The sequence below is a fragment of the Struthio camelus genome, chromosome 1 (assembly GCF_040807025.1).
Source record: "Struthio camelus isolate bStrCam1 chromosome 1, bStrCam1.hap1, whole genome shotgun sequence".
Classification (NCBI taxonomy): Eukaryota; Metazoa; Chordata; class Aves; order Struthioniformes; family Struthionidae; genus Struthio; species Struthio camelus.
This window is the reverse complement of record NC_090942.1, coordinates 62,219,313-62,240,836: the sequence shown is the minus strand read 5'-3', so window position 1 is coordinate 62,240,836 and position 21,524 is coordinate 62,219,313. Positions and strand designations below refer to the sequence as shown.

Here is a 21,524-nt window from a genome sequence, read left to right as displayed (position 1 = left end):
TTTAAGCAGTGTAACAGCCTCTGTTCACGTGCAGTTTTCCATAGTCAGAAGAACCAATATTTTGTTTCAAAGAAAGCAAATATGGATTGCAGAGAACAGTTTTCCATCATTTTATTTTTCAAAATTGAAAGACACAACCTGCTTTGAACACATGTACAGCAACTCTACTGAGTTCAATGAAAGCTGTATGTACATGGCTGCAGATAGAATGTGATCCTTTAAATCCAGTATAAACTGTGATTCTATTCTGTTCATACGTACCATATCCTCAGAAGTACTTGTATTTGCTGCCAGTTGTCATCAACCTGCACAATTAAGCTTTTAAACTTGTAGGGACTTTAAAAAACTCCAAGTATGAACAGCTGGAGTTTGCACAGAAGCCAGCGAGTAGAGGGGACACATTTATACTATGATTATTTGACAATACTGACCACAATAGAGTCCCTTCCTTAAAAAAAAAAATATTCCATTCTTGCTATCGAGAGGCATTGATGCTTGAGGATTACCATCCCTAGGATAGGGATCGATATCCATAGGTATCAATAACTATTGATGTCGAGCCCCATCCATAAGCATTGATACCTCTTGATCTCGAGAGCCATTGATGCTTGTTGATTTTCATCCCAACTGATAAGGATCGATATCAATAGGTATTGATAGTAACTATCAATAGGTACCTAGCTTTATCGATATTGATCCTTATTGATAGGCATTGATACCTTTTGATCTCAAGGGGCATCTATAGCTTTCGGTCTCGGGCCAATTTTGCTATTGGTCAGCATGGACCAATATTGACGTGGATACCTCTTGACCTTGAGAGGCATTGATGCCTGGCAATTTTCATATCTGTCTATAGGGATCAATATTGATAAGTATCAATAACTGTCCGCATCAATAGGCATTGATACCTCTCGATGTTTAGAGGTATCTATAGCTTTTGGGCCAATTTTGCTAGTGGTCGGCAGCAATCGACATCAATACCTCTCGCTATCGAGAGGCATCAATGCCTGTCCATTTCCATGCCTGTCGATGGGGCTTGATATCGATAGGTGTTCCTGTCCATAGGCATCTATAGCTTTTGGTCTCGGGCTCATTTCATTATCAGTTGGCATAGACCCATACCGACACTGATACCTCTTGTTCTGGGAATGCGTTGATGCCTCTCGATTTCCACCCTTATCGACAGGCATCAATACCTCTCCCTCTCCAGATGGATCTATAGCTTTCAGTCTCGGGCTGATTTTTCTGTTGGCTGGCGTCAGCCGACACCGACATTGATACCGAGAGGCATCTACAGCTTGCGGTGTTGGGCCAATTTTGCTATGGGTCAGCATCGACTGATATCGGTGTCGATACCTCTCGATACCGAGAGGGTTTTCAAGCCGCTTCCATTTCTGTTGACGCTTCAGATTCTTCTCACGCCATGTCATCGCTGCCGTCACTGCTGATGGCCCTGAACGGCTGCCTCGCTTGTTACCCAAAGCGGCGGTGTTACCTCTACTCTCTAACCGATACTAGACTTACCCGGGCCCTGCACACAGCTGGTGACTGCCAGTACGCGGCTCTGGAGCGCTGCGGTGGCCCCTCGCAGCTGCGCCTGAACAGACGCGACAGGGAAAATTGCTGGGTGAAGAGGCGGTAGCACCGCCGCGGCCGCCCCCCTTCCCCTCTCCTCGCCAGGTGACAACGGGCCCGGACCGGGCACCCCCCGGCAAGGGCAGAGAAGCTCCCAAAGCCGCCCTACTTCGGGGACGGGCCCCTCCGCGCCCAAGCGACGGCAGCGGCCGGCGGCGGGGAAGGTGGCAGGGCAGCGCAGCGCCCCGTCAGCGCCGCGGGGCCGCGGCGGGCACCAGGCGGCGGCGCCGGCGGCCCGAGCGCCGCCGCGGACTCCATTTCCCAGAGTGCGCGGCGCGGGAGCGGGGCAGGAAGTCTCGTGTCCCTGAGTCAGGAGGGGGAGAGGAGGAGGGGCAGGGGGGCAGCGGCTGCCGGGGCGCTCGGGGTGGCGGCGGTGATGGCGCTGGAGACCCTCTCCCCGGACTGGGAGTTCGACCGCCTCGACGACGGCTCGCAGAGTGAGCGAGCGAGCGAGCGCGCGCGCGCGGGCGGGCAGGCGGGGCGGAGGCGTTAACGGCCGCCGGGGGAGCGTGAGGGGAGTAGGGGCGCGGGCGGAGGAGACTGGCGGCAGGGCAGGGCAGGGCAGGGCGGGGGGCGCTGAGCAGCGGGGTCGGCCTCCCCCCTTCCCTCACGGACCTCCCGGCCCGGTGCGGAGGGAGCCGGCGGCCGCCGCCCCCTCCGCAGGGCAAGGGCGGGCTGCTGGGGGAGGGGTGCGTTGACCTTTTTCCCCCTCCCGCATCCTCTCCGTGGTTGTCCGGGCTTGGGGGAACGGCTCTTCCTGCCCTTCCTCCTCTCTCGCCTTTGGGGAGTGCCCTGCAGGGGCCCCGGCCTGGCGAGGGAAGAGGGCGGGCAGGTCTGCCTGACTTTCTTCTCCGGCGCCGGCCGGGGAGGTGTCCGCCATCTACTGCTGGTCCTGGGGGTCGTGTTTCGTTACTTCCCCAACATACCTGCCGGCGCCCCCAACGTTTTTTGCACCCGCCCTCCCGGTTAGCCCGAGGAGGCATACTGGGATAAGTTAGTTGTATGAGGTTTCTGTTGGCCGAGGCTTCATGGCTTGGGCAGTCACCTGCCATTTCACCTTTAGAAATAAATAATTAAGACCGTGTGATGCTCCACTCTTTGTCAGTGGGTTTACGTGCCTGTCAAAGTCCACGTTTTTCTCGGTGGGTAGAGGTGACCTACTTTCTAAACCGGGAATGTGTGCAATCGTTACACGGTAATATGCACTGTAAATTGAACGGTGCCAAGCTAATTACACCAGGTGCTGCTGTGCAAGTGTGTCATTCAGGGACCAACTGTTTCACATACAGTGTTATTCCAAGGGATGATGCAGTTTATGCCCTGTTCATTTTAACTGACCTTTGGTGGAAGCTGAAGCTGTACTGAGCGGGGGTTTTTACCTGTTCTCTAGCCGTGGAATGCAAAATGCAGCTTTTACTGGAAGTGCCAAACCTCCGCTGCTTTGACAGTGACATTAAGTGCCGTTCAGGGAACTTTACGTGACGTAATATGCTCCATTACAGCCATCTTGACAGTGAACAAACAGGCTGTCCTTCTGTTGAGAAGTATGCAACTTTTAAGGGAAGAGCCAAAGAAAATTTCAGTGACTGTGACCTGTATCACTGATCATTAGCTATCATGATCTAAATTGAGAAAGAAGATGCTAAATAAGTGCAGTTTGTTGGATCCCTGTCCTAGATATAGATGGGCATACGTTAGCAACTCCTGCTGTGGCAATACATCCACTGTGTATTGATATTACTGATTTTATAAAATAAGATAAGATGAAGTTGGGGATTCTGTACAACTGAGTAGATATCTAGCGCTGTTCAAATTGTGATGCTTTCATCTTATTACCTGAGGGGGAACTAAATCAAACTTTATTGCAAGTACATCATGTCATATGAAGTAGGATTTGTCTGTTGTTTGGAAGGAAGAGCAGATTCCTGCATTCTGCGATTTCTTTTTCTTTCTCTATGAGATCTAGTTTATTTAGGAAAAGATTCTCTGCATCTTTGTGAAAAGCTGCCCCACCTCCTGGTCGTGTTTTATCAGTTCAGCCCTGCCTACATCTGGGTAGGCAGTAGCTTTCATTCTCTTGTCACTTTAAACGGTGAGAAATTATTCACACATGTCTCTTGTTTTATATGATCGGTTTGAGGAGGTAGGTTAATGGCTATCAGTAGTCTCCTGTTTGGAGGTACTCAATGTCAGTTCTGCTGAGCAATAGCACTGTTGTTTAAATCCATCACTTGGCTGCTGGGAAGGGTGACAGGACTTGGCTGTCTAGCAGAGTGTTGCTGCTGCACAATTTGGTTTGAGAGATGCTGCTTGCTTAGTGGGCAGCTCATTTGAACAGGAGTGCCCAATTCCTACTCTTGCACGGTTCAGTAGTTTTCCTGTTCCTCTTTAAAGCCCTCATATCTCTTCCAGTTTCTCTGCTCTTAGTTTGTCTTTTGTGTGAAGGGAGGAGCTGGGGTTGGGCAATTCCACAGCGTGCCTCTGTAAGTCTCCGTGCGCAACAGAATTTTCTAACAATAAAGTAGTGAAGCTGATGTGATGGTTAGTTAAATTCCATGCTGCAGGGCTCTGAATAGCATCCATCAGTATTTTATTAGTTTTCTGCAGCAGAGCTTCCAGTAGATGCGTTGGAATTACCCTCTGAGGAATCTGGAGGACGAGATGAATTGGTTGGAGTAGAATAACAAGATGCTGTAACACAAGGGCTGCACGACAGCGCTTTTGAGTGCATACTGCTGATGGAGAGCTTTTTCTTTGCTTGCTTCTTACTCGTTATGTGACATTCAGTCTCCTTATTTTAACAATATCTGTGCGTGTGTCGAGGCTGCAGGTACCGGTAGAACCTGATGGCACTAATGCAGAAATTAGCATGGGATAGTTTACCCTGCTCCTTGGATAGGTTTTGCAATCCATGTCCCCCTGTGGTTGGCACTGCTGCTGGCTTCGAAGTAGCAGATTAGAGTTAGTTCAGGAATACTAGCTCTTCATTGCGATCATTTCTTCTCTTCAATCTCAACCTTGCTGTGCACAATCCTTCTCATCTTTGCCTATTTATGTATCCTTATCCATTCCTCCCCTTATGCCTGGTGAAGCGTCCCAGTCAAATATCTTCTCTTCGTCCAAAAGATGCCTGAAGAACATTTGATTTGGCAGTGCTCTTCCTCTAAAGTAACCGTTAAATATCGTTTGACTGAGTTATTGGCAGCTCATGTTGTTTTATTCTGCTTGTTTAACCTTGTACTCATCTAAGTTTTTAAACTTTCCAGAGCAGCCTGTTTGGTGAAATGTGAACAGAGCGCGTATATCGCTACCTAAATTAAAAGAAACCTGCCTGCAGGGTTGACATCCTATTTAGGAAAGTTCAGTTATTCAGCTTGCTTATAGCTTGCTGATAGTCTCCCTCTCTCTCTCTTTTAAAGATAAGCCTATTTTCAGCAAAACACAGATGATCCTAAACTGTTAGGTGTGTAGTTTAATTATGGGGAGGGCACTTTAATCTTTACGTAAAAAAAGGGTTGTACTTCCTGACTGAACAAGACAGCCTTGAGCTTTGGTCGTTATCTCCGTACTTCAGATTATCCAGCCAAGTTAGTAACTGTGTATTTCTTTCTTCCACAATGTGTGAAGCAAAAAAGATCAGGACTGAGTGAGTGAAACTTAGGTGCAGGCTGATAGTCATTAGGCTTACTTTACTAATTAGCGCCACTGTCCTTGGTATTTAACCAGCTGAACGTTGTTTGAACATCATAACCTACTTATAGCTAACAGTAACAGGACAGTTCTTCATTTGAACATCCGAGTGCTAAGCAAAAGAGAAGTTCTGTTTGAAGAAATTGAATCTGAAAGTGAGGGAATGATTGAAAGCTGTAATTTTCCAGGGTAGTGCCCAAATGACTTCTTGAGAGGTAGCCGAGAGGGAGTGAAACAAGGTTGCTGTGAACGTAACTGCTACTCAGGCCAAAATGCTTAGACCCATTGCCTCAAAGTTGTGATATAATTGTATATGTACCGGACCAACAAATGGGTAGAATCAGCTGCCGTGTTATAATTTATCCAGCTGCTTCTTTGCATAACTATCTCATCAAGATGTTAAGTTTGTTAAGATCTCTGTTTGAGCATATATGTAAATTAAAAAATAATTATTTCTGTACACCTCTTAGATGTTTGGTACTCTTACTAAATAACATTGGGATTAAACTGACACTGAGCTTTGTGGTGGCTTTTAAACAAATAAGAACTTTTTGAAACTGGTGCAGTCGTATTACGGAAAAATACTTCAGCAGAATAAGGAATATAGTACTGCAAACTAAATAGGAACAGATTAAATCTCCTAAAATAAATTTTAGGATATTGCAGTCTACTGAGCTTTCTCTAAAATTGTACAAATGTTATCAATTCTCAGAAATCCATGCTGAAGTGCAGTTGAAGAATTATGGGAAATTTCTTGAGGAGTATACATCTCAGCTGAAGAGAATTGAGGATGCTTTGGATGACTCTGTTGGAGATGTTTGGGACTTCAGTCTTGATCCCATTGCATTAAAGGTCTTTACATATTTGATATGCAGTGAAATTGTTATGTTCCTTATTCCTGTGTTCCTTCTAAACCTGGAGAGTAAAAGCTGCATACATTTGTGCTGTTAAGATTTTGATTTTGTGTTTGAGAAACCTGTCTAAAAAAATTTAAATGATCAAATAACTAATAAATTGGTGCTTCGCACCAGAGATGATGTTCTCACATTATTCTTTTTCCTGTCTTTTGGATGCCAGTGAAAGTTAAATGAATTTAGAGTTCTAAATGTCTTGGGAAGCCTGATACCTGCAAACTTTTTCCCTGCAGACTTTTTGTTTGTTTTTCTTTCTTTTTTTTTTCCTCAGAAGAGCTCCCTGATAGTTGTATAAGTGAACAGTTGCAAAGTGAACAGTATGTGTATTTTTAATTATATTTTGATTTAATGGCCTTGATTTTTTTTTTTTTTAAGAAAAGAAAAATACGAAGTATTTTCCATCCTCCAGAGGTGGTTATTTCGTTGGTCAGAAATTTCCTGTCCTCTGTGGAGTACATTTTTGTGTGTTTGTTTTCTTCACTGAACTTGTAGACGTTATTCAAACACACTTTTTTAGCTTTTGTTCCCATATGGAACTTGTCTATCCAGAAGACAGTGGGTCAAAACATTTCTCCAACTTCTCAAATTATGTGCGGGACCACTACAGTGCTGGATGTATATGAAACAGTCAATCTCATATCTGACTCAGGTACAAAATTTTAGTGCCTACATGCAGGTACACACAATGCCTGAGCTGCTTTTCTGCATACTTGATAATGACCATGCTTTTGCTTTACCGTTCCTGTAAGTAAATTACCATAAATACTGTATAGTATATCTAGTTATTTCCCTTTCTGTCTTCAGTGAAGGGGAAGGTGCTTCCCTGTACATACGAAAAGTAAAGATTTCCTGCAGCATAGGTTGTAATTAGTGTATGGTTATTGCCCTCTTATTACTGACCTCATTTGAGATTAAACTAAAAAAAGATACGATAATTACCTAGTTGGCTAAATTTATTTTTGAGCAATATTTTCTAAAGCTTTTTTTTTATTTTTTTTTAATGTAGCTTTTGCCATATGAACAGTCTTCTCTGCTGGAGCTCATAAAGACAGAAAACAAGGTAAGTGCTTTCTGCTTAAAGATGAAAGGTGATTGGAGTTATTCTAGCTAAAACAAAGCCCTCTAAACATGAGAGATGCTATACAAGGCATTTACTTGCTCTAGTCCTGTAAATGTAATCTATGTTTTTCTTCCCCTTTGAGTCTAGGTTCTGAACAAAGTAATAACTGTTTATGCTGCCCTTTGCTGTGAAATCAAGAAACTAAAGTACGAGGTAAATTCAACTGTCTTTTATTCCTGTGTGAAAATGTTCGATTGGCAAGCTGATACATAGATTTATTCTGTCATGATAAAGAAACAAGATACAATGCCTAAATAATTTTTATAGCGTGATTGTATATATCCTATTTATTAAAAAACAAATTTCTGCTTTTGTTGTTAGGCAGAAACTAAATTTTATAATGGCCTCTTGTTTTATGGAGAAGGAGGTAAGTAGTTACCTTTACTGTGAAAGTTTGTAGTTTTATGTTATGACTTCAGGTTATATTAAAAGTTATAGTATATGCAATCCTGTAATACAGATTTATGCTTTCATTATGTTTTTTGCTGGTAAATGCCAAAGAATGGACTTCAAGGTTACAGAGCTATGCGTTAGTGTCTTATAACTATCCTGAAACAGCATTTAAGATTTTATCTTTACAGCCTCATTATTTGCAGTAAGTATTGTTATATTAATACAAAGTTTCATTACAGCCTTATTTACATGAGAAGTAGGAAGTAGGGACTGTTGACGTATTTTTTCAGTCAGATGGCCTTTTAAGTAAAGATACTGAGAAAATGCATGAGATACAAGAGCAATGCTTCTGGAGTTTGTCATGATTACTTTTGTAAAACATTTTAGCTTCTTTAATGTAATATTTAACGTGTAGTGCACAGAAACCTGAGCTCATGTATTGTAGCAGCTGTTTTTCAAAGTATGTTATCAAACACCTATTCTTTTGCGTGTAAATACGTTGTCCTAAACCAACCTCTTTCTTATTGGAACTAGATTTTGCAGTAATTCTTATAAAACAATAAATTTGTAATTTGATAGTCCAAGGTATTTATTCAGGTTTGTATTGTTTTATTACTAAGTCCTGTGCGCTTTACTCATGAGATCATAGTTGTTCCAGGATATTAATGTAGTCTTCTACCCTTAAAGTGCAGGTAATGTTACTCTCGCTGCTATGTAGTGTGTGACATAATACAGAGACATAAATGATTGTAAGTCAATCTAGCTGACAAATCATGAGTGCACACTTCAGGTGAAAACTGCTTTTTGTCATGGAATTATGCTGGTAACCCCTCTGAAGGGTTGGTCCAAGTGCTTTTTTAAAGGATGCTAGCCTGGGAATGAACACAAATCTTAGTCATGAGGTCTGACTGCATTGATGACTTGATTTAGGGACAGGACACCTTGCTTTGTTTTCTGTTTCAGACATGTGGGAGAAAGGGAAGGAATGCTTCTTCAGACTAGTCTTGGCAAAAGTGCTTTGCAAAGCGCTTTTCAAGAGCCTTAGATGTGACAGAACTATTGGGGAATGCGAAATCTTTGAGACAGACTATTTAACATACTTTAAGTACTATGCAAGATGACTATTGTGGTTCAGTTAAGAAACCTCAAAAAAAGGGTGTTTCTTGTTTTTTGTTGTTTGTTTTTAAGCAGGTTCTCACTTCTTCTCAGACATGTTTTTAAATATCTGAAAAGAAAGTGATGTGCTGCCAACACAATAGCCAGGGGGATCCCTCAAAATTTCTCCACATCTCTACAATGAAGAAAGACAGGCTGTTGCAGCAACAAGATAATATATTATAGCAGCAGTTTGTGCCCGCTTGATGTTCAGCAGAGAACGGTTGATCGAGAATGGCAGGAAACGAGAGGTCAGCCTTCCATGGGTTAGATGGGGGTGCAGAAATTATGTTCTCTGCTCCCAAATCCCTCTTTGCAACTTCTACCATGGTAGCAGCAAGCTTAGTTCAGAACAGCTAGCAAAGTCACTGGCTCGGTTAAACAGAGAAATATTGTGCTGGCCTTTGCCTACTGTATATATGGAAAAACATTTCTTCATCTTGTCCTTACAGTGGCTATGGCTGGCCTAGGAACTTGAGGTCAAGTTAGATTTTGTTTTCAGGTCGTCCACTAAGCTCAATATAAAAGTTAAATAACACACGTAAAGGGGAAGAATGTAGTATTTAGTATTTTTGTGCTGGAGCTTCATTTTACAGAAGTGTGGAGGTTCCTTTAGTCTCTGGTGACTGCTCTAAAGAAACATTTTTACAAAGCAGAAGACCAGAAATTTAAAACTAAATACAATTTAAGAGTTTCCTTCTATAAACTGGGAGGTGAGGTCTAGAAACAGGAAGCTGCTTTTCTCTGATGTGAGGTCAGTTCTTATGCTGGTAAGTTTGCAATTGTAAGCTGTTTTTACACAGAGTGACTCAATAGAAAAATATTAAGTCCATAGCATTAAATTGTCATCACGTTAAAAAGACTGTATTTTGTCAATGGTACTACAACCACTACAGCTGTCTGAAAGAATTCTGCATTAATGATGTAATTATTGTAACTCCTAGTGTCCTGTTACTATACTTTGTCATATAGTAATGCTTTGAAGACGTGCTGATGAACCAGTTCTGTGGTGCTGGATGGTATATAGAAAAGAAAAATCAACTTTTTGAAGAAATTGTACACTGTGCAACTTTTTTTCAATGATTAATGATTGCAGTATCTTGTTTCAATAAATAACAATATCACTAGACCGTCCTTGCAACATAAATACCTAGTACGTTTGCAGACTTTTCTTAATGGAAACTTTGATATGAAGCTATATAAAATAAATGCCGGCCAAGAATTGTATTCCATTTTTTTTTTTTTTTAATTTTCTTTCACGTGATGGAGACCTTTTTTCCCTGCTTTATGTGTAGCTTGTACACAATATAATTTATATTGAGACAGAAAAGTCAAAAAAAAAGTCTGGCTTAGGAAAGCAAAATGAGAACTTATGAGGCTCCATCAGGGATGCAGTGCCTCATAATAGTGTATTTATAACACTTGCATTACAAAAAATGACTTGGAGAGCAAGCTTCACTGGGAAATGAATTGGTCTAACAGGTTTTTGAAAGTAGTGACAAATCTTTGTCTTTCAAGCCACAGATTCCAGCATGGTGGAAGGAGATTGCCAAATACAGATGGGAAGATTTGTTTCTTTCTTGCAGGTAGAGTATATTTGGGTTTTGATAGCAGTTGTAATCTTAATGTCATTTGCAAAATGAATTTAACTGTCTACCCTATCCTGCTTGCGTCTGTTGCCTGAAAGGCATCAGTTATTTGACATGTTCGTGCATTTTGCCTGCAGAGCTGTCACAGTCAGCTCTCTTACCACAGAACTGTTTAACTTGGTTTGGTCATCTCTTGTTTTTTTTTTTCTGTTTATACTTGTGTAAAGTTCTGCAATTATGGTTTATGTAATCATTGTTCAAAGAAATTAGAATTTACCTAAGCAAATTTCAGCAAGAGAATATAATTGAGGTTGTTTCCTTTGACACGGTTAAGGAACTCTGGTTTTATGGTTTTGAGTGGCAAGTTTAGTTATTCATTGACAATTGGGCACGGATTGTTTGTTTGTACATATTTGTTTAGCTCATAGGAGGAGGCTAAAGTAAAATATGGATCTGGAAAAAAATTACTCATGACTCAAACTTTCAGAGAACATTTCTTTCAGAAGCAGTTTGGTGGTTATCGGGTTATCTGCATGAAAACAGGATCTGTGTTTCTTCCGAGGATTTCCTGTGCTCTTGGGTTTCAGGCTATGGTGGAAGTTTTTTCTTTTTTTCCCTTCAGTATAGTCTTTAAGTGACTCTCCTGTTCCAAATATAGTTTTATTTTCATACAAAACTTACTTGTAATGAAATATGTATGTTAAAATAGAGGAGATACAGGAAGCTTCTAGAATGTTTAAACAAAATCCTAATCAATAAAGCTTAAAACTACTGTTCTGGTTTTATACCAGCATGGCAGTTCTCACTTACTGAGTCATTGACAGGTTAAATACCGTAGAAGAGTGCTTGTCAACCTCTTTAACCATGCTCAAGTGCAGTTAGTTGTTGGAGTATCTTGTTGATTTTTTTTTTTCTTGCATTTTTCAAGGCTTTTTGTCCTACCAACTTTGTCAATTTTTTCTTTCATCCTCTAACTCTGACTGAGCAGATGTTGAGGAGAGATCTGTCAGTGGTCCTGAGTCAGAGCTACTGTACACTTCTGTTTTCCCAGGCGTGATCTCTTTTTCTGCCAGGAGACCTCTCCGTATGAAAGCTGAGGACAAGATGACTGTCTGGATGTCTTCAGCATATCTGTATTGCAGACCCACTCTGTAGTACAAATTTATGCATATCTATAGGGGCTACTCTGATACATATATTTATAGGGTAAACGCTGAATAAAAATATAGCAGCCTCACTTGTGAGCCCACTTTTTATGCGTGCAGCTATGGCTTGCTGAAGGCTGGACAGGTCAGGAAAGAAGGGAAGGTCAGCACGTTACCCCAGAGGGAAGATCAGTGCGCTAACAGTTTTGTATTACTAAAGCTATGAGGAAATCTTTTTCCATCTTGATCCTATTCTTTTTCCACTGTTGTGTTTCTCTAAATCCAGTCAGGAGTCGTCTTTATCCATAGGCTGGGAAATACTGATATAGTCAATGTTGCGAGCAGATCCCTGAGGGCAGCGTGAAAATATGATTGAAAATGACAGAAGAGGTGAAACGTTGCTTTCATAGAGCTACTGTGCGCCTATAGGTTTACAGACTTTTTTTTGAGTTCAAGATTTCTTGGTATCCAGAGAATATTCACAACTTGATTAACTAGATGTAAAAGCCTAAAGTTTGGTGTGTAGTAACATTAAAAACAGAAATTATCAAAATAATGCAATGAAACACTGGTAGATACTTCTGATCCTATAGAATATAGTGTATTTGAAGAACTCTGACAACGTGGCCGTTGTCTGTACTGTGTAGCTACTAATAAGCACGTGCAGTTGAATTGGACTGTTGCCTGGAGGTTTTAAAATGGCAGCTGATTCTGACTTGTGTGTGTGTGTGTTTAAAAAAAAAAAAAAGAAGAAGAAGAAGAGAATTATGACCCAAACAGCATTTTAAAGTGGATGAAAAGCAGAAAGTGAAGTGTTCCTGGTTGATTGCACATCCAAGATAGTGAAATCCAAGCTGTAAATGATCTCTGGATGATAAAAATCAAATTAGACTTCTCTCGGCTGATTCCTCCCCACTCATCCCACGTTCACCCAGGAAATGATGTAATCTCGACTGTCTCTTTATCTGCTCCTCTGGAGTCTGTTAGCTGGTTTCAGCTGCGTTTAAGAGAGGAATGCAAGTATAAGAAGTAATGACACTTTCATGCTTTGTGCAAACTGGTGACTAGTAGAAGACAGAAGCCCAAATAAGATCTATTTTGGACAGAGGGGAAGGCGGAATTCGGCTGTTATCCGCGATCTTCTGGAAGCCGGCAGGCTAGCCTGTGTAGGCTGTCTGGTCTGCAGCCATCTGTGTGCTTTCTGGCCAGGCTGAGCACCTGCTGGCTTGCCTGATGGGAATATAGGGGATATTAGTGAGCAAATATTACTGTGTTTAAGAAAAATCTAGGTTTGTTTAGCATGGTGTTTGTTGAGTAATAGAATAAAATCCGTTACAGAAATTAAGGTCAGTTATTTACGTTACCACAACTGCCATCTTACTCATTTTTTTTACTGTGTAACTGGGCTCAAGTTCTGCTTTAGTCAAAACATACCTCTTAAAGATGTTCAGTCTTGTTTTTTGAAGTCAGTCCACTTATTTGTCTTATACCAGTTAATCACTGTCAATGTCGGTACAGGCGTCTGTGTTAATTTCTAATTTGTCTCTGCTGTTCCCAGAGATGTAACTTGAATCTATTGTAGAAAAGGTGAAAGAGTCGCTTGCTAGCAGGAATTTCCTCTATGAAGGTACTTGGGCACTGTTGTTCAGTCACCTCTTAATGCCTTTAATAAGGTGAACTCTTTAAATATCTTGCTGTAAAAGCTTTTAAGCCCGTTGAACCTCCTTAGGGTGACTGTTGCCTGTACTTTCCCCAGAGATTCAATATTCTTTTAAAAATGTGGTCTTGAGTGTCAGATGTGGTATTTCAGGATCTAGCTTGTCGAAGCCATTTGCAAGTGTGAAATCATTTCTGTCTTGCTTATTATGCTTCTATTTATATAACCGTGATGCATGTTTGTCCCTTCTTAATGCAAGTTCTACTGGGAGTTTGTATTCAGTTCCTTCTTAACTGTAGCCCCGAATCCTTTTTAGAGTAGTTACTTACTAGGATAATGGTCACCATTCTGTCATAGGTCTGTCCACTGACTTGGATTAGGAAAGATACTTGGAGCTTGGGCTACAAGCTCGGGGGTTTACATTCCCTGTTTTAGAAATAATGACGTGTGTAACGAGGGTCGATACGTATATATGCCTTTTATTTTATTTTTTTCTTTCAGGAGTTGTCTTGCTTTGTTTCCCGATGTTATGAAGTGGTGGTGAATGTAGTGCATCAGTTGGCTGTTCTCTATACCAGCAACAAGTAATTACTGTCTGAAATGCTATATCTTTTGCTAACAGCTACTATGGATGATACTGTTGCTTATTTTCATGTTGTGAGTCTTAGTTTATATTCCTCACAGCATTGCCATGATTCTCATACATTAAGTTGAGCTTAGTGAGGTCTGATGGGTTTAGCTGCTGTGAAAACCAACCCTATTATTAGGTGTTGTGTAAAATCTGCCCACGGTACTTGCAGGCGTAGCTTGTATTATGGCACACGTCTTTAGATGATAGGATAAGGAAAAAAAATACCAGAACAATGCACTAGGGCCTAATTTTCAAAATAGTTTGTCGCAGATAAGCGGAGCTCCTACTGTCACTGAAAATCCTCTTAGAGGAGAATAGAATTGCAGGGCTCTTGATCTTTTTTTCAGATAGGATAACACTATCCTTTTCTGTTTTATTTGTTGTTTTTATTTTTTGTCTTACATGGCTGCACAAAGTAGGCTTTCTGTTCGGTGCTGGGTGTGTAGCCTGGATATCACTTGGTTAAGAGTGTGAAGACCTTGCAGCTGAAGAGCTGTATGAATGCTGCATGCTGTTTGCACAGCTGGGAATTGCTGATATGTGTGCAGTGAATGAAATCTGTGGTTTGATCCAGTTGCATATTGTTCATTCAAAAAAACAATTTTAAACTTGATAGCAGCACACAGATTTCACACAGAGCATACTTATATTTTGAGTTCTTTTGTTTTCTGAAAGTTACTATGTTAATGAAGAAAAATATATTCCCAAAACCAGAAAGAGAACACACCTTGATATGGAATTGATAAATGTCCTCTATTTTAAGGATTAAAAAGATGTTAAGCTACTTATTTTGTTTACAGGAATGCGCCAAAAATTATAGAGACATCAGGAGTTCATTTTCAGGTGGGAATGATTTGAAGTCCTTTTGCTTATGTTAATATATTTGTCTTAATCACTAATACTGAGAAAAAGTGGCAAGAAAGTGAATTTCAAGTACAGCTTTTAATCTGGGATCTCATTTAAGCGTTTTACTTTATGAATCAGCCTTTTCCTGTCCTGTATGTGGAAAGGGTTGCTACCTCCACGTATGTCAGACTCTGGCTTTCGTAGCTGAAAAGCATTTGCGTGCCCCCATACTGTATGCAATATATGCTTGTGCATGTAGACAATTTGGGAATCCTACCTTCGCTATCAAGTTACTTTAGCGAACACCAAGTGGGGCCTGCATGCAAGCTCCTGTTCCTTGTGTCAGTCACTTCACAAAATACTTGATCTTTAAGGTACCAAACTAAGAAGTCTCTGATTTAACTCTTTAGCTTATTGACCGGTACAATGTTGAAACGAACCAAAATTTTATCTGCCGCTCACCACTGCAATAAATTTTTTTAGTAACTGCAGTCTGCTTTTTAACAGACAGTGTACGAGCATTTAGGGGAGTTGCTGACAGTCTTAATCACGCTGGATGAAATAATTGACAATCATGCCACTCTGAAAGATCACTGGACTATGTACAAGAGGTATGTCTCTGAAGGTGTGAAAAATAGTCCCACAAGATAAAAGATGAAAACAGGCATTTTTTTTTTTCCTAAGAAAGTTGGTTTGGGAACGTGGATTTTAATAGCCTTGAGAGTTTTACCAGGAACCTCCGTGAGGAGCAATGGGGGTATATATAATATCATGGAGATATACTGTTCCATTGAAAATGTCAATAGATAAGATTTATTCAAATGCGAATGACTTATGGAGACCTAGTGCGTTTGCAGGGGGGAAGGGGAGTGGTGGTTTTTTTTTTTTTTTTAATATTGGAGTTGCTGCTGGGCATAGATACGGGCAATAAATTATAATATGTTCCACAGAATGGAGGACTCATCAAAACAATACAGGATGAAAAACTGTTAGCATGTTCTGATTGTTTTTTGTGTGTTTGTGCCTCCCCCAACATCCTTACAGGCTGTTAAAATCTGTCCATCACAACCCTTCTAAGTTTGGGATTCAGGAAGATAAACTGAAGCCATTTGAAAAGTTACTGTTAAAACTGGAATGCCAGTTACTTGATGGAATGATATTTCAGGTAATGAAATTAACATTTCCCAGTATGACGGGGGAAACTGATATTAGATGAAACCATTTCTAAAATGGTATTTAATAGGGTTTTGACCTTCTGTGAGTATTTTAATTTTTGTTGTTGTTGTTCTGGGTTTAATGTGTGAATTTGGCTTTCGTGAATTTGGCTTTCTTGCATTTATACATTAAAAATGCTCTGTTGTGAGATCCTTCCTTTCTCTTCTCGTGTGTTAGAACTGTGCCAGGCGTTGAATGGTAGCAGTTAATGCTTACTGTTTTGCAGAATGAAAGAAACAGAACTTGGCATTAGAACTGTGTATTTTAGGGGAGTCTGTTTTTCACCAAGAATGTTGATAGTGGTCAGGTGTAGATAGTGTAAATCGAAGATAGTTTGCTTTATTGGGGAGATTTTAACTCACAGCTATATTAATCTTCAAATGTGCATTTTGTCAGGCCTCCTTTAACATGTAAGACAGCTGTCATAAAAATCAGAAGTCACTTTAGTGATTTAGTGATATTCCTGAAACATACAAGTTAAGTGCACAGACGGATTACTACTTTTCTATGTATTTAATGTATATGCATTCATAGAAGCAGCCATCCTTTTAGAAAAGCGTCTCTATCTGAGAGACTGAAATCAGATACGGTGGCATTGTGGGCAGTGGATAGCACTGCTGAATCTGGTCACAGCAGAGGCACTTGAGTGCTTTGAGTCTTACTGTTATATCTGGCACGAGTGGGAGAAGAAGGTTCTCGTCTGAAATAGCCTCCAAAAGGGAAATTATACATAAATCATTAAACGCAGTTTAGCTTCTTCTTTCAAGGAACATCATGGTCAGCAACTACTGTCTTATCTTTCTCTAATGTTATGTTAATATAAAGACTTCATGCTGTATTTAATTTGAGATACGAGTAGGATTTGTCTGGCATTCATTCAAGGCATTCCCCCCCCCCCCCCCCGCAATGAAAACAAAAATATTTGAAAAATATTCTGAAATATAATCCTATTAAATATTCTTCTAGTATATTTAGAAAATATGAAATGTTTCCATATATTCCTGTTTTGATTGTTTTGATTTTTATGTGTGTTTTTGGAAAACTTTAAAAAAGAAAACAAAAAAATGGTGTCAGGTTTTTATGCTGTGACTTCATGAACCACATCCTGCAAATAACTTGTGTGATAATCACGTTTAATCTTGCTTGGTTAATGGACAGTTAGTAATGTATTATAACATAGAGAAATAAATATGCATCTAGTTTCTTGTCGCTAATGCATCATGTTTTCTTTAAAAATACCTCTTAACGTAAATGTTAAATAAGTAAGTAAAATGGTTGTTTGAATATTAGATATAGGAGAGGTTTTAATTTAGCATAGTAAACCAGATTGAACATTCACAACATTGATTTTTAGTTGTTCTAAGTTAAGACTGTAAGTTCAGATTTATGATGTAGAATACAGATTATTATTCCGCCCTACTGCAAAATCAATATTCTTTTGAGGTCCAGAATTCATAGCATTAACATGTATCTTCTTTTCTTTTTGCTCAGGCCTGTATAGAGCAACAGTTTGATTCCATAAATGGTGGAGTGTCTGTGTCGAAGAACAGCGCGTTTGCTGAAGAGTTTGCTCATACCGTTCGCACAATTTTTGCAAATGTTGAAGCTAAACTTGGTAATGCCAGCTCATATTTCTTGTGCCAAGCTCACTGTTTCTAAAAGTTTTATATTGTTTGGAAGTAGACTTCAAAAATGGTTTTGTGTGTGTGTGCGTGTGTTTCTGCAGGTGAACCTTCAGAAATTGACCAGAGAGATAAATACGTAGGAGTCTGTGGCCTCTTTGTACTCCATTTTCAGATTTTTCGGACCATAGACAAGAAATTTTACAAGTCATTGTTAGATGTCTGCAAAAAGGTGAATGCTTTACTCTCTTGTCAATAATTATGAGAAAATAATCTTAAAATCAGTAGTAAAGTAGATACATTTCATTTCTTAAAATGTAGCATAGCTAAGACTTGGAGAAAGAAAATACAATTTAGCGACAATTTTCAGGGAGCAGATGTAATAGTTTTCTACTTTGTTACAATTTTCCCCTCCCTTTTTTTTAAAGATAATGTAAAACTTTTGTTCTCCCTTCGTTTTAGATTTAGTTATCAGCAAGTAAAATGACTTGAAATTACCGTTATATTTTTTTTTCCTCAAAACCCATATAGCAGTGAGGAGTAAAAAAAAAAAAAAAAAAAAAGTTTATAGATTTGAGTATTGTGGAACTGAATAAATGACTTGGGGTTTTGACCTTTGCTATATAACATGCATTTTCAAATACCTCCAAGTACAATGGCAATTGTTTTGTTTTGTTTTGTTTTTTTTCATTTTTCAGTTGGTATTAAGAAATGATTCTTTAATGCTATTCAGAAGCACTGAGAGTGGTAACAATTTTGCATGTGGTGTATGTACTTCATGACTTTTAGGGCAGGAACCATTTTGTGTGTGTGTGAACATAATGCTTTGTAGAAATTAGTGATTCATAAATAAACTGAGTTGCCTGATAAAGTTCCAAAGAATTGTAAAAACCAGATATTTAAGTAAAAAGTCTGGCCCTGTGCTGCGTGGCATGGTTATTGGTTGTAATTACTTAGGCTTATGGCTACTTCATAGTGGGTTTTTTATTTTTATTTTTTATTTTTATTTTTTATTTTTTCCCCGTTCCAGGTACCAGCTATCACATTAACTGCTAACATTGTATGGTTTGCTGATAACTTTCTGATTCAGAAGATGCCAGCTGCTGCCAAACTTCTGGACAAGAAAAGTATTCATACAGTTAAAATGCAAAGGGAGAATTTTCTGCAGCAGAAGGCGCAGTCACTCACTAAGTACATTTGCTAAATATTCCTTCATTGTGCTGTTGAGCAAATAGTTTATAACCACGTGATTGTATTCGTTCGGTACACTAACGTGCAGCATTGCTCAGTGGCATTAAATAATTGTTATATTTCATTGCATTGTGTGTGTTATAGTGCTGTTGAAACAGTGCCAGTCACAAACAAGTATTTTTCATGTCATGCTTTCAGAAAATCCTTTCTTTTTTGTATACCAAAATCACAAAGTTCTAGCAGTTTTACGTCTTTGACTGCTTCAGTTGTTTTTATTTCTGCACTTTTAACTTTCTTCTTCTTTAATAAAAAACGAAATAAAATAAAACTAATGTCTTTTAACCTGAGCTGCTGTGTTTTCCATTAGGGCGTTCAGATTTCAATCTGTTTGTGGAGAGTAAGTCTCTAGTAGGCTGACTAACTTGCAGAGGGTTTTCTGTTCTCAGTGGCACTTGTGCTGTGCGTGTCATTTCTTTCCCTAAGTTCTTTCCAAAATCTGCTTAAGGACCAATTGGAATTTTTTTTTGGAGTTGTCAGCCTTGTGGAGAAGATTGCGCTACACTGCGTGGGGAGGTAACAGGGCTTAAGGTTTCTGTTTGTGTTGCGAGCCAAAACAAGGAGGTGGAAAATGGCCTGTGGAAGAGAAGTAAATGCTTACATTTCACAGGTCCTCCTGGACTGTTTTCCAACCTTGCATGCAAGCTGGCAGAACTGAGTTGGAAAAAGAGCATAATAATTCACCACCGACACGGTCCTCTTGCAGGTTATTTTCACTACCTGCCCTGTTTTCTTTACCAATCCACCTCTTCCTGTGGACCTAGGATGTAAACCAGAAAGAGTCAGGAGCTCCGACTAAATTCTTTCCCAGGCTTTTACTCCTGGGTGGAGCACAATTCCTCAGCTGCTTTGCCTCTGGCCCTGGGCAGTGGCACAATCTTGTCCTATAGCTTTTAAGATTTGGCAAAAGTTGAGCAAAAGATTTGGATATTCTTAGACACTTTGAGGACATTGTAGTGAAATCTAGATTATTTTGAATTCTGCTAGTAATTGTTTTTCTTGTCTTTTACAAGTTTTTGAATTGCCTTTTGGGAATTGGGCTATTGCCTTAAAAATATGCTTTCTAAAGTGTAGCTTTTGGCATGTCATTAATGATCTGAATACGTTCCTAATATAGTTGTTACGATAAGTAGTGTTGTAGTGTCGCAGGTCTGAAGCATGAAATAAATAGCAGTTTTAAAGGTTGATTTCTATTTAAATATTTAATTACAGCCAGAACGATCAAAGCGGATTGTCTTCTGGAGAAGTATATTATGTAATACCAGTTTTATAGTCCAGTCTATCATTGATGTAATGATGAATTATGTATTTTAAAAAGTTCAAACTCTGGTGAAAAACATTTAGCAATTGATGTAGGTCTTTTTCATCTAGTATTTAAAAGCATGTTCTAGCAGCTTTATTTACTGTTTTAATTTAAAGAAGTGTAGCGTATGTATTGCTAAGAAGGCCGTTTATTTTCTTGGAAGAATAAGAGATACAAATTCTAATTTTGTCTTTAGGGTTATGCTCGTACAGATACAATTAACAGATTAATCCTTACCTGGAGAGAAGCAAAATTTAAATGAGTATATGATGAGTTTTCCCTTCTGGGAAGGGAGTGAGCTTTTACTTTGGAGACTGAACACTTTATTTATGAAAATTTTATATAAAAATTATAAATTTTATATTAAAAATATAGTGTGTGTGTGTGCGCGCGCGCGCTTCTGCGTTTGGAAGGATTTAAGCTTTGGAAAGAGAACAGAAAATAATCATACTCTTACTTGTTTCCCTCTCCAGAGATATGCAGTCATATTATGTCTTTGTGAGCTCGTGGATGACAAAAATGGAATCTATCTTGTCGAAGGAGCAACGAATGGATAAGTTTGCTGAAGATCTTTCTAACCGCTGCAACGTCTTCATTCAGGTGTGCATTCAGGTGTTTAATGTGGTGCTGCCTGGAGTTGTACAGTGATACAGGAAGTTGATGTTTTGGTGCAAGCTGTTGAACATTAAAACAAATCACAGAAGTTGTGTGGTCATCCGTATATTATTTTACAATGTGGGAATTCTTCTGTATTTTAAATACCCAGTAGATTCAGTTAAGTAATTCTGTAAAAGGTGTTTCCATAAAGCATGTGGGGAAAGCGAATCTCACTGAATGTTCTACTACTAAAATTTTGAATCTTTCTCTTGACTTAGGAAATCAGGAAAGCTTTTTCCTCTGTAGTAATATGTTCGTTTTTTATTTTTTGTTTTTTTTTTATTTTTTGATCTTTTCAATGAGTGATGAGGTATTTAAGTTGTACTTGAACCAGTGCCTAATTTAATTCTATTTAGTATAGTTCCTTTTTCCAGTAAAAAGTTTGTGTTGTCTCATTGGGCTTTGCTTAGTGATGGGACTTCACAAGAATCTAACTTCATTCTGAGGCAGCTGGTTTTCTTTTGGTCTGCTAGCAGCATGTACTCTTAATCTAAGATGCATCTTACTTCTGAATTTATTTATTTTTTGCTAGTTTTGATATGTTTTCCTGGCAGAGATCTGATGAGAATAGGTGTGTGATAAAAACGCGATCCTGGATCTTGAACATCTAAAGACATATGTGTACTAGGATCTATGCTTTTACATTTGAATTATTTGTAATGGACTTGTGTAAATTTTGTCTGTAACAAATTCAGTTTCATAGA

At 39.4% G+C, this 21,524-nt stretch overlaps 1 protein-coding gene across 3 annotated transcripts in view; it reads left to right on the top strand.

The window, feature by feature from the left end:
• The first annotated feature begins 1,924 nt into the window (after positions 1-1,924).
• WASHC4 (WASH complex subunit 4) overlaps positions 1,925-21,524 on the top strand; it is a 50,763-nt gene continuing 31,163 nt past the window's right edge. For all 3 annotated transcript variants that reach the window (XM_068944111.1, XM_068944121.1, XM_068944118.1), the window contains exons 1-14: positions 1,925-2,072; positions 6,038-6,177; positions 7,246-7,299; positions 7,447-7,512; positions 7,681-7,726; positions 10,426-10,493; positions 13,800-13,882; positions 14,730-14,772; positions 15,283-15,386; positions 15,820-15,940; positions 17,482-17,605; positions 17,717-17,844; positions 18,643-18,803; positions 20,637-20,763. In XM_068944111.1, the coding sequence (XP_068800212.1) occupies positions 2,012-2,072; positions 6,038-6,177; positions 7,246-7,299; positions 7,447-7,512; positions 7,681-7,726; positions 10,426-10,493; positions 13,800-13,882; positions 14,730-14,772; positions 15,283-15,386; positions 15,820-15,940; positions 17,482-17,605; positions 17,717-17,844; positions 18,643-18,803; positions 20,637-20,763 (1,326 nt within the window). In that variant the 5' untranslated portion in view covers positions 1,925-2,011. The remainder of the gene's footprint in view (positions 2,073-6,037; positions 6,178-7,245; positions 7,300-7,446; positions 7,513-7,680; positions 7,727-10,425; positions 10,494-13,799; positions 13,883-14,729; positions 14,773-15,282; positions 15,387-15,819; positions 15,941-17,481; positions 17,606-17,716; positions 17,845-18,642; positions 18,804-20,636; positions 20,764-21,524) is intronic.